We start from the raw sequence: 16566 nt of genomic DNA on the forward strand, positions 1-16566 counted from the left end.
CACCCTCCTCCTGCTTCGTTCGCTAGCCCTGCCAGTGACGTCACCGCCATTTCTGATCACCGCCCACTGTTCAATGATTTTATATTAGGCAAGTTGTCTTCCCTTATTTTTTGTCAGACGGAATTCATATATGTTGGTAATCGATTACGTCGTCTTCATATTTGGGTTTATTACAAGTGCTGCAGATAAGTCGTCCGACGGAATTCTTATTTTGATTTAGTTGGTTTTTTGCTCTCCATTTTGAAGCTCACTAAAACCAAAACTAAATTATGCCCACCAAGTGTTTGTTAAAATGCCAAATAGAGATTTTTGAATTGTTGCATCATAATTTTTTTACTCTAAGTTTTTCATGTATATTAATTGATTAAAAATGATTTTTTAGTGGTAAGAATACTTTATCAGGAACATCTATCTTTTTGAATTTTGATTTATGTTACGGATTTTATGATACTTACAAAATTTGCAATGGAAGTTGCTTTACTAGAATGGTTTTACAAGGGTCTTGTAAGAAAATATGGACGTAAATTAAAATACCAACTTACCCTTTTGTTGAATGTTGTTGGGTGGTCTTAAAGATTTGGTTTTGAAAGGGAACATATTTAGTGATGATTTGTTTGTGTTGTAGATGTTGCAGTGTCATGTAAGCACAAAGAAGCAATCAGCTATGTAAGCACAGAAAACTCTTTATATGTAATTCCTTTATGTTATATATTTTCAATATTTGTTTGTGTTTGTTTAATAGCCCTAAAACATGCAACTTTAGTCCATCTTTTAAAATGATTTTATCTAATTGCTTTTAATCACTACATGCTTTTCCCCTTGCACACTTAATATGTTACCGGATCATTTTGCTTGCTGTAAACAAAAAACGAATTTTGCTAATCTTTAATTTGTAGTAAGCATAGAATCATGATGGTTGTGTGTGTAACAGTAAGTGATCCCAAAACTGATTCCAATACTTTTCCTTCACCATAAGCATATTAAAACTTTGATGAGTATATTTTTACTTATACACATTTAATTTTTGCCCTAAATATGGGATCAGTTTTGGGAAATTTTTCTCCAATTGATATTTGACTAGGTTTGTTAACTATCTGCACATGCTTTTCTGATAATGAGCTCAATTAACTTCAAGTTATCTTTGAGTGAACTCAATTTCCATTTGTAGGTGTGGGCTACTTTGCACTTTCCAGCTCAACTTTATGTCATTGGGCTTAGTAAATGACTCATCATTTTCATAAGGTCAGTAGTCAGTTATTAGTAGTAGTCTAGCGGATAGCAAATAGAGATTTTTGCGTAACTAGTAGTAGTAAGCAGATGCCGGTCTATTTACATACAGGTAGTTGAAAGAAATTCTATTTGAAACCAACAACGACACTGCTATGCTGCTGAAAACCATGCACAAAATGAGAAAGAAGCATGAAGAGATTATCAAAAAATTAAAAAAAGAGATGAAACAACTCCCAGAAGATATCCATCCGTATGTCTAATGCATGAACCTCCACAGAAAACATCTTCTGCTAATATATTTTCCTTATGTAATCATCTTTTGCAAGCTCCGTTTCTTTCATGTACTACCATCTCATCAATATTATAATATGTTTTGTTTTGTACAACAGTCTCAAAGAACCAAATAAAACAAACAACACAGCGCCAAAGGCGCATGAAATTCCCTCTAGTTACACATTAAAGAATAAAATAGGATTTTGGATCCAATAAACCCAAGTAATTGCTATCTTTTTATTCTTATATATTGACAAGCCAATCATAAAAATAATCAATAATCGAGTACATGGTAGTCTCCTTTCCTTGTTTGTTACTCCCAAACATAGTCGAGTTCTGAAGCATCCATAACACCCTTAAAGTGGTTATCAAGATAGGCTCAATGACTGAATTTTTTTAATATAGCACCTGGACCGAAGTAAACCATGACCAAATATCCATGACCGTACTCCAATTCAGGCGAACAAGGTCCATCCACATACAAATAGCATCCTAAGTTCTCACTACAACTTCACATTTAATGAATAGATGATTCATGTTGTCCTCATCTACGGAACAAACCACACAAAGATTAACCAAATTAGTTCTAGTCGCGAGCCGATTCAAGGAAGCCATGCAAACTAAAATATTTACCATCCTCGACACAAACTTATACCACTTTGTCAGCAAATTTGAATTCTTCAATAAAAGTTCATCAATATGCATAAAAGAAAGTATGTAACCTAGCTAAATATTTATTGTATAATGATAACAAGAAAACATATAAAACTTACATCACTATCTAACCACCATTAATCAATTTCCCCATATAGACACATCCCAAACTCCATAAGCGACATATAAATGAGATAACGATAATCAAACAATAACAAAGCATCACGCTTAGATATAAATTGTCAATGCTATTGTCCATGCAATCGTCCATAGTTGGTGGGCAAACATGATTACGTTCTTTTCTTTTTATTTATACTCATACTCACGGATACTTCAACCAAACTGAAACATGCATCGCTCGTTGTGTACACCTTAGTGACGATGGTGGGGGTTTGGTAACTTGACTGGGCAACCTCAATGATGTCTTCATTATCTAAGGATGCATGGTTACCTGCACTATCTATACGTATGGTATATATTTGTACAAGTCCATCATCTTATAACGGGCTCTCATCTCGTGGGTAGGTTGTTGTAAGAGGGTAACAATGTCACCCAACATTAAGTTAAGGGTTATATCATATTAAATACTAACAATGCAATAACGAGTATACAATATAGAAAACTAAATATGTACCTCAAACAATTGTGAGGTACCTTTATCCAATTTGGTACCCTTATTATTAGGTGTATTACGATTCTCTAAGATAGGTTGTTGTACGGAGGTAACAACATCACTCTACATTAAATTAAAGTTTATAGCAACAAACATAGCAAAATCATAGTATTTTAATGAATAATTACATAATGTAACAGCTAACCGACGATCCGTGAAGCTCTCCTAGCATTCTTGATAACAAATTGGTTGAACAACTCTTCGTAGAATATACTCTCTAAGATTTTGTTCTCGATATATATCATCACCAAACCGCTAAGTCTTTATTGGGAAATTGTGGTGCGTAAGTAAGACTTCGAAAACTTCAATGTCGAAAAACTTCTTTCTGCAGATGCCACCATTACTGGAATAGTCAACATTATTCTATATGAAATGCTTGCATTTGGAAAATAATCAAGTTCTTTTAAAAACATCAAAACATCTATAAGGTTGCTAAATTCATTGGTTTTCAATGTCTCGAATAATTTCAAATCCGTATAGAATTCCTCGGTATCAATAACCGATCTTTCTTCAAACTTGAGTGCTTTTTCAAGACGATGACTAAACGACTTAAGATCTTTATCTTCAATTCCCCTCAAATTATGTGGAAACAAAAAAACCAAATACTTTGTCATATTGCTTGAATTGTTCAAATCTTGTCTCAAGAGAAGAAATAGCTTGATCAACAATGTATAAGAAATAATTGACTTGGAAATTCTCTTCGGGTGTAAATGAAACTTCTTCGCTACTTGAACTCTCATCAAACCTTTTTTTTCTTTTCAATCAAAAGTTTTTTTGGAAATATTGGATCAATACCCATTTCAATAACAATGTCCTTAGCTTCATCAATCGCTTTTAAAAAACCAATTTCTATATAATCCTTGAAGTTCCCAATCAACTTGTTTATTTCTGTAATAACATTATCAAGATGCATATCCTTTGACTATAACTTTTTACTCACTATATTCACATGGTTTAGTACTTGATGCCAGATAACAATTGATACCAAAATTTTTAAGTCACCAAGTTTTTTTTCTGCTAGTGAAGTTGCTTCACTTGAAATTGTAGCATTATTATCTTTTTCTCCAACTTGAAGTAAAGCTTCCCGTACATCAACAATTTGCAGTTTAATATCCTTTACACGCTCAACCCGTATTTCCAAACGAGTTTGACACAATGACTCAAGACTCAAAGCTTTAACATTATCTTTCAGAATTTTCTACTTCTTAGTTGAATTTGCATAGATAATATAAATGCATTAGATGAGTCCAAAAAAGTTCTTTCCTTTAACACACTTGTTAGCCATATCACATAATGTTAGATTAAAAGAATGGCAACCACAAGGAGTGTAAAATGCTCTAGGATTTATATGTAAAAATCTGTTTTGCACTCATTGGTGTTTCCCTTTAATGTTTGTTCCATTATCATAGCCTTGACCACACATATCATCAATTTCAAGACCATGAGACTTTAAATCCTGAAGTGTAATATCAACTAGTCGTTTTCCAGAGGTATCATAAACATTCAAAAAACCTAAACGGACTCCTCGACAGTAACATAATTATATGATAACTTTAAATACCTCACTATTATAGTCATCTGTTCTTGGTGACTTGAATCGGGAGTACAATCAAGTATGATTGAGTAGTACTTTGCATCCTTTATCTTCTTGATAAGTTCTTTTTTAATTTCTTGAGTTGTCAAAAGTATTAGTTCGTTTTGGGTTGTGTGCCCAAGATAATGCACATGAAGCTCGTCATTTGTGATTCGCCACACATGCTCTTTGATAACCGGGTCAACCTCTTCCAACCTTTCAATGACACCCAAAAAATTTCCATTACCTGTTAAATATGTTTAACAAATAAGAAGTGGAATCAGTCATAATAATTAACAAAAAGGTATTTGTTGGAATTGGAGAAAAAATATACAATCTATAATTACCTTTTTTATACAACTTTTCATTTGATCCACGGAATGCTAAATTATGTTTAGCAAGAAATTTCACTACTCTAATGATTCACAAAAGGGCTTGTTTCAGTAATCTATTTCTTTTTTGAATTGCTTACGTTGAACTTTATCAATTGTTTCGTTCAAGTTCAATCTTTTACGCATATCAAACCACTTATTCATATTTGTGAGATGATCCAATGAAATTTTGTGTTCTTTAACTCTACTGGTAACACGATGCCAATCCGAATAACCTTCATCACCCAATTTACCTTTCGAAATACCTTTTCTAAACACTTTACAACAAAAACAAAATACCTTGTCGAGCTCTTTCGAATATACTAGCGATTCCCTATCACACTTCTCCAAATTTGATAAAGTTCTTATATATAAAGCTGCATAAAATCTTCTACCAGATTTATCGTAGGGACGATACATAATACTAGTATCTCTTTTAGGAACTTTCTTGACCAAAAGTTTAACCTCCTCATAATTAAGTTTTTCGCACCTTCTTGGATCACAAAGATTAACAAGATCTTTAATGGGCTCTTGCTCTTCTGCCTATTCTACTTCTACTTCTACATGTTCTTAGTGTTCAACATGATCTTCAACAGACTTTTCAACAGGATGTATATGGATAAACTTATCTACAGCACCGACAACGACCTTTCTACATTTTCTAGTTTTCTCTTTTTATGTTTTTGATTACCGGATGGTTGTTTAGACTTCATCACTACAATGTAACATCCAAATTTTCAAACAAAAATTTTCATTTTTAAGCCCATAGAAAAACATTTTTCATAAAAGCCAACCCATAAAAATCATAATGTCAAATAGAATTCCACATCAAAATATTAGAGTGTCCTAAAATATCCAGTAAAAAAATCTCCAAGCAAATGTGTACAATCAAGCCTTCGCTTTCCCGCGATCCTCAGAAGTACCTAAAACACATTTAATCAACAACTGTAAGCACAAAGCTTAGTAAGTTCCCCAATATATCAAATATATCACAACACATAAAAAACCACTGGTTATCAGCAATCCTTGAGACTACCCGAAGTCTCAATGGGCAACAACACACCCCATGGGTTATCAGCAACCCTGGAGACTACCCGAAGTCTCAACACATATAAACAACACATACACAATAATAGCACTTAGACTCATCTACTTTGAAGTTCACCGTTAATCCGTTTAATGGTACCATGTCATACCTCAGGCTAGGAGGTCAAGGACATGAATAACCCTTCATCATTTAAGGACCAGAAAATATCTCTTATGCCGATGACTATGTAATAAGGGTAAGCCAATGAGTTATGATTGATGTTTCAGCAGAACATGAGACTTGATGCATACGAAAATCATGCTTCTAGGGACGAAGTAAGGTAAATGATAATTGACTAAAAGAGAACACCCAACCCTTTCTATAATTTTTTTTTGTAATTTGGACCAAGAAATGTCACTTTGAAAGTTTAGATTGTGCTAGACAATCAGCGTGAATGGGTGACTCAATGTCATATCAGCGGACGGTCTCGTTGATGAGATACTTAGAGATATTTAGATACATACAACAACATGCTTCTAGGGACATTGATTTGTTAATAGTTACATACTTGTCTTGAAGATTGCCACCGTCAATATCCATAAGAATGGTACAAGACAAAATAATAAATAATATAAGAATACAAAAAAAGGAGTTAGTTAACCAAGGAAATATTCTAAAAGTGATATATGTGCAGCTTTTTCAGAAAGATGATAAAGACTCGATCCACCAAATCTTTTGAGTTGAAGAGCCATAAATGTACTTCCTTTTTCCGAGATATACACTCCTCGACATGGTTTATAAATGAGAGCAAACAAGATCAAATATATCAAACAAAACACAATTCATAGTAAAAAAAGAGAGAATTCCTTTAATCGTTGAGATATTCCATATTGATTCCAAGCTTCATGTTCACCAATAACAAGAGAAGAACATGAACCGGTATTTGCAACCAATGATTTATGAGACTCACCAAGACAAAACTCGAAGGTCCCACTCATTGTGATCTGTGAAAGAAGTGAAGGTGGGGCCACTTTCTTGTTGAAGATGCATTTGGATTTATGAAGGGACGTATAGTGGTGAAAACGTCTATGGAAATTAAACGTGCTATGTTACCTAACTTCACTTTATCCCATTTCAACAGAGATAGGGTCTCCAAGAAGGAAGAGATATGTTCCCAGAAGAACACTTTTTGGCGAAGTTCTCTCCTATCTGGTCTCATCAACATGATGCAACTTGTCAATCAGCGTGAGCATCAACATCGGGGAGAGTGCGGTTGGCATTGAAGAAAAGATGCAGAGTCAGCTTGAACTAGATCGACTAGGAATGTGTTGCATTCAAGGAATGACACGCTGATCCTTTCCAAAGGAACTAATCAGTTAAGATAACTATTGAAAGAGAAGAACATGTATAGGAAATGTTGGTAGAATAATATACAATGTATACTTATTTGGTAAAATAAAAGTTAAAAAAAATTGAAGCCAAGAAAATATCAATGTAAACCAAAATTTTAGTAGCTTATGTTTAGAAGTTTTTAAAGTAGCAAAGCATAAAGTCAAAAACATAAAGTAGAATTGTCTAAACAAGAAAAATCAAAGCATGTAAATGTTGTTGTCCCTAAGTGCAACGAACAAAAATTTGTTCTTAGAGTAAAAAAGCTTTCCTTCATAGCAATCAAAGAGAACCTTATACCCAGCGTCGCAAAATTGACTGATGGAGATAAGTTTTCTCTTAAGACCCTTTACATAGAACACATCCTTCAGCTTGAACTCCCTGCAATCAAATGTTCCAACTCCTATGATAGCTTCTTCATTGTTGTCGCCAAAAACCACAATAGGACCATCTTTCTCCACAAAATCTGTTAAGGATACTTGAGATCGGTCATGCGTCTAGAGCACCTACTATCTAGGAAGCAAGTATGTTTTTGATTTTGAATTAATCCTTGGACAACTTGAGAGGTATCATCATCACACATGTTGAGATTACCATCAGGGGAATCATTGATAAGAGCCATTAAACCCTTAACATTTAGCCCCTTATCTTCAGATGTATGCTCTTCTTCCACCCATTCTTCATGATTTCTTGTCTTGCAATGAAAGCTTTTGCAAGTGAAATATTCTCCTTCTTCAAATGTGCTAAAAACTTCTTGTATAAAACTTCATGGTTCTCTGGACTTTGAGCTTCTTTATTCTTTTTGCAGTCCCTAGCAAAATGGTCAAGGATTCCACAGTGAAAACAGTTAACTAAGTTTTTCTTCTCTGAAGTGGATCTGCTTGCTAAACTGCCTCCCTTAAACTGAGCTCTTCGACATCCATTTGATTTGCTTTCTTCGTAACGTTTGACAATAAGTGCAGCGCTGGAAACTAGTGTAACATCATGGAATTTCATGCCACAACCATCAAGTGTAAGACGGTGCTCATATCTCCTATCGTGGATCTACCTTTTACATGAAGACAATCAGTTTCTTGTGATCGTCGTCATAACTAGTCTCTGGTTTTTGCTAAAAAGGACCAATAGATCATTGTTGACCATAGGTTGATACAGAGGAATATGAGGACAATTTTCAACAATTTTAAGCATCTCATAGTCCATGGTTTCAACAACAACCATGGCCTTAGTTTTCCATATAGCGAAGTTGTGCTCATTGAAAGGAGGAATCTTGTTGAGACCAAAGGATTTGGAATTATTGGAAGTCGACATGATTATTTGAGTGTATCAAAAACCCACTCTGATACCAATTGAAGGTTTGTATCGTTCGGATACACTTCAAGTATAATAAACAAGAACAAACATACAAAGCAAGTAAAGAACAGAAAAACTAAAGAACACAAAGGATTCTCCAAATTATCTTTCACCAAGAAAATGGGTTGTCACCAAGACATACGATTATGTGAGTACACACTGACACTGATAAGGCTTTAGGCACCGGCGCTGATGGTGATGTTGATGCTGGCACTGGTAGTTAGTGTATAGAGTGTTTGACTTATCAGATCATAAGATGTGACCTTACAGAAACTGACGAATCAATTTCTTCTAACACTAATGAATCTTTATGCACATCAGCGTGTTAGTTATCTATCTTCTTATCCTGCCACACTGATAGATCCTTTGTCTCTAAAGTTTTTTCAAAAGTTCACAAGCTTCCTGAAAATATTTCATCTCCTTGGAAACCTAAATTCTTGAAAAATATCAATTCATGTAATAAAAACAAAAAATATGGTGTAAGGGTTTCCTATCGATGTGGAGATGCATCTCATCAAATAATTGACCGTACTTTTGGAGAAACACAAAAAGAACTAACAATATTCACATCCAAAATGATAAGTGGATTAAAAAGAATAACTCATTAAATTGTCTTACTACTACTAGTTATGATATTTTTAATACTAAATCCTTAGTGAAAAGACCCATTGAAAAATGGGTCAGTGTGTTCTAATTTGTTTTCTTAGAATTGTAGGGTTAGGAGCATGTACGGTATCTTGACAGCGGATAATCCAGACACATTACAAGATTTTAGTCTCTCCTATATGATTTTGTGAAAAAGGATGGCCATATAGTGACTTACGGAGACGACAGCAAGGGAAAAACTAAGGGTTTTGGAACCATTAAGTGTAAGACCGTGGAATTTAAAATTGTTTCATATGTCAAGGGACTCAAACTTAACCTCATCTCAATCAGTCAGCTTTGTGATGTTGATTACTAGGTTCATTTCAACAAGAAGGAAGGGAAAATTAGTGATTAAAATAAATCAATAGTTCACACTACCAACAGGAAAAGTGATATGTATGTGTTGGATATTGTAACGTCCGTGTTTCTAAGATGGGCATTAATGATGATGTAATAGTCTAGGTCAACCTTTGTAACTCATTTTGAAGAAATGAAGAGGAATTATGTGATTATTATGTGAATTATGTGTTTTATGCTTAATTATTAGGATTTAATTAATTAAGAATAAAAATGAGCGTCGAAAATAAATATTAGATAAAGCTGATATCTATTAAGAAATTTTTAGTGGTCGTGATAAGGATTCCAGATATATAAAGAATACCGAAATCCGAGTTATAACGAAGAAGTTATGACCTGTCGAAGTTTTGCGACAAAACCGGCACGATGCCGAATGACGTAAAAAGTGATTTTTTGATAAACTACTTTTTAGCATTAGTGATCTAAATGAAAGTTGTAGTGTTCGTTAAACCGAGAGTATGCATAAAAAGAGCGCCCAAATCTGACTTCGTATGAGGAAGTTATGATTTTTCTAAGTTTCAGCTTAGCGGTAGACAGCTAAAAACTCGAATTTTAGATCGAGTGATTTTTAGCCGACACAACCTAAACGAGAATCGAAAGTCTCGTCAATAGTAGTACAATGGTAAAAAGACAGATGAAAACGGACGTCGGATGAAGAAGTTATGAATTTTTAATGGATTTCCTGTCCCGGTCTGTTAAAAATAATAATATTAAAATTAAATTCAAATTTAGCCGACGAAGTCTAAACGAAAGTTGTAGAGCGTAATTTTACCTACGCGTGCATATAAAGAACGTAAAAACCGGAGCTCCTATGCGAAGGTTATGGATTTTAGAAGTTTGTGGCACAAAAATCGAGAAAAATCCCAAAATCCGAGAAATTTCGCATGGCACAGGTTCGGCCACGTAGCACCTGCACATGCGAGACGTGTGTCTGGTCCGTGGCATGACCGAAGCGAGCCACGTCTCCCTTCCCTTGCGAGCCGCCCCGTGTCCGTTCTCGCTGAGTCATCCGAATCGTGGCACGTCCGAAGACCGACGCGTGTTTGCTCACTCCTCGCATCCGAAGCCACTTGCCTCGCCTCGCATCGGACACCTGGCCTTCGCATATGCTGCCACGTGGAGTCTTCTCAGCCGTAGATCTTTGTACTCGCCCCTATAAATAGAGGGGTGCGAGACTTCCCGGGTATAATTTGGAAAATTGCCCTTTTTCACCCTAAATTCAATATTTCTTTCATTTCAACTTCCCCCAAAGCCCCGGTATCATACCAAACCCCCGAAATACGTTCCAAAGAGCCCGAAGAGCCCGAGAAATTTATCTTTTCGGTTTTGAAGCTCCACCCTTGCAGGGCCCGGTTTTCAATAAAACATCCCGGTTTTATCAAAAACGATTGTTTTAAGAGACGAGGTGCTGTCCAATCGTCGTCTTATCAAGTGAGTGTGTAGTCACTTTCATCTTACACGTAGATATGAAGTATTTTCTATAAAATATGTGCTATGTGTAATTATATTAATTGTTTATTTGAGATGACTATTGAATAGATGTTTTATACAAGTTTTAAACTGTATATGTATTTTTATCTACAAATATTTTGGGTAAAACATGGGTAGATGAATTAGATGATGTGTGATGAAATAAAAATTAATGAGAGGTATCGATGTTTAATATGATTTAATCATCTAGCAGAGTATAGAAAACGACCACAAACTATTCTAGATAGTCCAGTGGAACGTTAGCAGACTCGTAACTTTGTAGGTATTTTTGAACTATATGTTCATTAGGTGTTTTTGAACTATATGTTCATTAGGTGTTTTTGAACTATGTGTTCATCCGATAGTTCTTCTTTTTGACACTATTACGTGTCTTGGTACGGGAGCGTACGGGAGTACTTTATTAGTATTTTCCCTATGCTTTTTATTTTGAAGAGCTTTGGAGTCTTCGTTACTTTTATGAAGTGACCGGAAGAGCTTCATGTGTCAGCGTTTCCTTTCACGAAGTAATTGAGGGAACTTCGTAGACTGCCTAATAAAGTGTGTCGTTAATAGACCACTACTAGGTATGTCTGGTATTATATTGCCGGATAGGGTGAGTCTGGGGGTAAAATACCTCACAATATTCAGATCACTGCTAGGAAAAGTTCGATGGTGGATATGGTGAGTCTGGGGGTAAAATACCTTACGATATTCGGACCACGGCTAGGCATTGTTATCTAGATAACTACCCCTGACTTAATTGTCTTGTGGTAATTTCTTTTATGAACGAAGGTTCGTGGTGAAACTTATTTCTTTCCCCTCATTTGATGTCTTTATCGATCCTCGTTTTCTGCTAGGGAATTTCCGAAGCAGCTTCGTCAGTTGGTTGTTCATATCGATCCTTTAGGCTATATCTTGTAAGATCACTGTATAGGATCATTATGTGGGGATCAACGTTCGTTAGTGCTTGTAGTATAAACCTCGGGCAACGATGGACTTCATGCCTATTCCTTAGGAATGAGTGATAGATAATTCTTAGGGTAGATCCTTAAGAAATGAAGAAGATAACGGGGATGGGTAATTGGGTTAATTTTTTGATGATAAAACATAATAACTTTATTATTGTGGGTTGAAAACCCTATGTACTCACCAGGTTTCCCAACCTGACCCACTCAGTTTATTTGTATCACAGGTGTCGATACGAAGCTAATTTACACTGAGAGAGATTTAAAGGAGATGTAGATCACTAGTGTAAATAAATGTAAGGTCTGTTTATGCTTATGCTTCAGTATTGACGATGACATCCCAAAGTTTTAATATGAACAAAGTACATTTATTCGGAAATGCTTTGATAATATATTTATCATGTTTTTATGGGAACAAATTCCGCAACATCTTTTAAAAGGATTACTCTGATTTTATTTTAAAAGCATAAATTAAATCGGTCTTTTCTGGCCGAGAAATTTGGGGATGTGTCAGTTGGTATCAGAGCATTAGTTTAAGCGAACTAGGAATTTGTAGGATTTCTAGACTTAAACTTAGAATGTTAAGTGATGATCGTGAGATGAGTGTCTACCGTATTTAAGACAAGAGCACTAGTAGATTTTAGGAAAGATACCTAAAATGCTTTTATGTGTTAGATGTTATATGTTTTCCATATATAACATTATTTGTTCGGATCTATGGTCTGTTGCCGACCGGATCTGGAAACCTTATGTGTTCAGGATTCTAAGCGTATGACTACGATATTAGAACTAGCATGTAAACGTTTCGGAGTGATAAGGAGATTTATACGTCTATCATAAATAAAGCTTTCCTATCTTAAAATTCTCGCCTAAGTACACCGAGCGTCTGCTTGGGTGTACCAAACGTTATGGTGAAGACTCGTAGAGAATTAAGTAAATGGAGGAAATGAAAGGCTTATGATAGTGAATGACACCTATCAGAATATATCGTAAGAGTGGTATCTTGCCTTTAGAATGTGTTTGATAAAATAACAGAACATTTGGAGGAGTACGGTACGTCTGAAGTACACCTTCGATTGGTAGGATGATGGAACGATTGGTGTAATTCTCAAAGTTGTCCCATCGTCTGGAATTTCCATCACCAACCGAGTTGAAGTAGAATTGATGATTGAAGATACGCGTGGAAGAAGTCCTAGTAGAGCCTAGGAAATTTTTTATGATTAATTGAACGCATTCGTATGTGTTAAATTTTTTTGTGATTTTAGGACTTGGGGACTGCGAGACAATACTTGGGATGAGTATGAGTAGGTGTGAATAGTAGTAGAGATCTATACTACTGGAAGCACAGGACTCACACTTGGATCAGGGAAAGTCACAAAGTTACCAAGAAGCCAGTAATTGATTTCGTTTTTGTTCAAGTATGTCATTACCATCGTTTCGGTAATGACTAAGAAGATGATTGTTATTCCGACCCTAGAGGTCATATCGAATCGAGTCCGACTAAGATGAGTATGTTACATGGTTCAAAGAACCAAGTTCGATGTAGCATTTGACTTAAGCTAAATTGAAGTAAAAGATGATCAAAGCGATCAATAGAAGTATCGCGCTCGTTGTTAAAGAAGTTGGTAGTCAGAAATGATACATGTTGAAATGTGATTGTATCACATTAGAACATGAAGGAAGGTATAGTCTGTTCCAGAATTTGTCTCTAAGAGACCTGAGTCTAAGCATTGCATTATACGATGAGAGATCATTAGAACATGAACCATCGGTCTGTTACAATAAATGAAGGAAAGTACTTATTCTAAGAAGAAGGAGTCCTCAATAAGGATTTATTTTGTAACTCGAAGGTTACGATTGAAAGTACAACATAGTACGAGGAGTAAATGCAAGATTGCACACCGCCCACAGTCAAGAAGTCCAAGAGTTAGATACTCATTCAAAGGAACATAGAAGTTACAACTATTACCTAGGATGAAGAGATAACGTATGAAGTCATTATACAAGCCATGTCTTGTTAGTATTTCCGAAAATGAAATTGAAGACTTCGTAGTCTCTAGTGACGCATCTGGAGCTGGGTTGGTTTGTGTTCTAACCCAGAGGAATAAGAGATCTTCTGGTGGAAGAAGCTCACAAGACCATGTACTCGATTCATCCCGGCAACACAAAAATGTATAGGGATCTAAAACCCTACTACTGATGGCCGACGATGAAGCTCGATGTTGCAAAGTATGTGGTTGAGTTTGTAACATGTGCTAGGGTTAAGGCACAACATCAGAAACCGTATGGGAGTTTAGAACCTTTACCTGTACCCATGGGTAAATGGGAAGACATCACCATGGATTTAGTGACTAAACTGCCCAGAACAAAGAACGGTCACGACATGATTTGGGTGGTCGTTGATCGCTTCACTAAGAGTGCGCATTTCATAGCAGCCAACGAGAAATGGTCTATGGATAAGCTTGTGAATTCTTACGTGAAGGAAATTGTGAGGCTTCACGGTGTTTCATTAACGATTGTATCAGATCATGACAGTCATTTCACCTCAAGGTTTTGGAGAAGTCTACGAGAGGAATTGGGTACCAAGTTGTGTTTGAGTACAACTTACCATCCACAGACTGATGGTCAGAGCGAACGAACGATACAAACACTTGAAGATATGCTGAGAGAATGTACCCTGGAATTCCAAGATAACTGGGATGAACATTTACCTCTGGCAGAATTTTCCTATAATAATAGTTTCCACTCAAGCATCAAGATGGCACCTTAACAAGCTTTGTATGGAGAAAAGTGTCAAACGCCATCGTGTTGGCTGGAAGCTGGGGAAAAGCAGTTTATGGGACCTAAAATAGTCCATCGGACTGCTGAAAAGTTGAAAGTGATTAGGGAAAGGATGTTAGCCGCTCAAGATCGTCAAAAGAGCTATGCTGACAAGAAAAGACAACCGATATCATTCGAAGTTGGAGATTCGGTTTTACTTAAAGTCTCGCCGTGGAAGGGACTTATAAGATTTTGTAAAAGGGGAAAGTTGAGTCCAAGGTTTATTGGACCGTTTAAAGTTCTTCATAGGATCGGGAATCAAGCTTACAAGCTAGAATTACCAGAAGAACTAGAGGGTATTCATAACACCTTTCATGTGTGTTATTTGAGGAAATTCACAGGAGATGTGCCCGACATAATTCCAATTTCTGAATTAAGGTTGGATGAAAACAAGAGGTTAATTGAAGAACCAAAGGCAATTGTTGACCGTAAGACTATGAAATTGCGACGCAAGATGGTCGATTTAGTGCTTGTGCGATGGAAACATACGAATGGGCCAAATCTCACCTGAGAAACGGAGAGTGACATGATGAGTCGCTGCCCGCATTTGTTTGCTGATGTGTGATTCCGGGGACAGAATCATCCTAAGGGGGAGAAAATTGTAACGCCCGTGTTTCTAAGATAGGCATTAATGATGATGTAATAGTCTAGGTCAACCTTTGTAACTCATTATGAAGAAATGAAGAGGAATTATGTGATTATTATGTGAATTATGTGTTTTATGCTTAATTATTAGGAATTACTTACTTAAGAATAAAAATGAGCGTCGAAAATAAATATTAGATAAAACCGATATCTATTAAGAAAGTTTTAGTGGTCGTGATAAGGATTCCGGATATATAAAGAATACCGAAATCCGAGTTATAACGACGAAGTTATGACCTGTCGAAGTTTCGAGACAAAACCGGCACGGCGCCGAATGACGTAAAAAGTGAGTTTTTGATAAACTAATTTTTAGCCTTAGTGATCTAAATGAAAGTCGTAGTGTTCGTTAAACCGAGAGTATGCATAAATATAACGCCCAAATCTGACTTCGTATGAGGAAGTTATGATTTTTCTAAGTTTCAGCTTAGCGGTAGACAGCTAAAAACTCGAATTTTAGATCAAGTGATTTTTAGTCGACACAACCTAAACGAGAATCGAAGGTCTCGTCAATAGAGTACAACGGTAACAAGACAGACGAAAACGGACAAAAACGGAGCTCGTATGCAAAAGTTATGGATATTAGAAGTTTGGGGCACAAAAATCGAGAAAAATCCCAAAATCCGAGAAATTTTGCATGGCACAGGTTCGGCCACGTAGCACCTGGGCATGCGAGTCGTGTGTCTGGCCCGTGGCGTAACCGAATCGAGCCACATCGCCTTTCCCTTGCGATCCGCCCCGTGTCCGTTCTTGGTGAGTCATCCGAATCGTGGCACATCCGAAGACCGACGCGTGTTTGCTGACTCCTCGCATCCGAAGCCACTTGCCTGGCCTCGCATCGGACACCTGGCCTTCGCATCTGCTGCCTCGTGGAGTCTTCTCAGCCGTAGATCTTCGTACTCGCCCCTATAAATAGAGGGGTGCGAGACTTCCCGGGTATAATTTGGAAAATTGCCCCTTTTCACCCTAAATTCAATATTTCTTTCATTTCAACTTCCCCCAAAGCCCCGGTATCATACCAAACCCCCGAAATACGTTCCAAAGAGCCCGAAGAGCCTGAGAAATTTATCTTTTCGGTTTTGAAGCTACACCCTTGCAGGGCCCGGTTTTCAATAAAACATCCCGGT

The 16566-nt window shown here is 36.4% G+C and overlaps 1 protein-coding gene across 1 annotated transcript; it reads right to left on the reverse strand.

Annotated features, from left to right (window-relative positions):
* Positions 1 to 3093: 3093 nt before the first annotated feature.
* LOC145104298 (uncharacterized) lies at positions 3094 to 5194 on the reverse strand. Its single transcript, XM_079041563.1, has 6 exons — positions 4876 to 5194; positions 4751 to 4786; positions 4438 to 4650; positions 3833 to 4003; positions 3576 to 3718; positions 3094 to 3486 (listed from the first exon to the last, which is right to left on the reverse strand). Exons 1-6 carry the CDS (start codon positions 5192 to 5194, stop codon positions 3094 to 3096), a joined length of 1275 nt encoding a protein of 424 aa, XP_078897689.1.
* Positions 5195 to 16566: the final 11372 nt, after the last annotated feature.

Source organism: Lactuca virosa, chromosome 4 (assembly GCF_052849685.1).
Source record: "Lactuca virosa cultivar CGN04683 chromosome 4, Lactuca_virosa_CGN04683_v6, whole genome shotgun sequence".
In the NCBI taxonomy this organism is placed as follows: domain Eukaryota; kingdom Viridiplantae; phylum Streptophyta; class Magnoliopsida; order Asterales; family Asteraceae; genus Lactuca; species Lactuca virosa.

Coding starts and splice junctions, on each gene's coding strand:
- LOC145104298 (XM_079041563.1), bottom strand. CDS start 5,194: ATGTATCGTCCCTACGATAAATCTGGTAGAAGATTTTATGCAGCTTTA. Junction 3,719..3,832: donor ACTAGCAGAAAAAAAACTTG/GTGACTTAAAAA, acceptor ATGTTATTACAG/AAATAAACAAGTTGATTGGG. Junction 3,487..3,575: donor TGATTGAAAAGAAAAAAAAG/GTTTGATGAGAG, acceptor TTGTTGATCAAG/CTATTTCTTCTCTTGAGACA.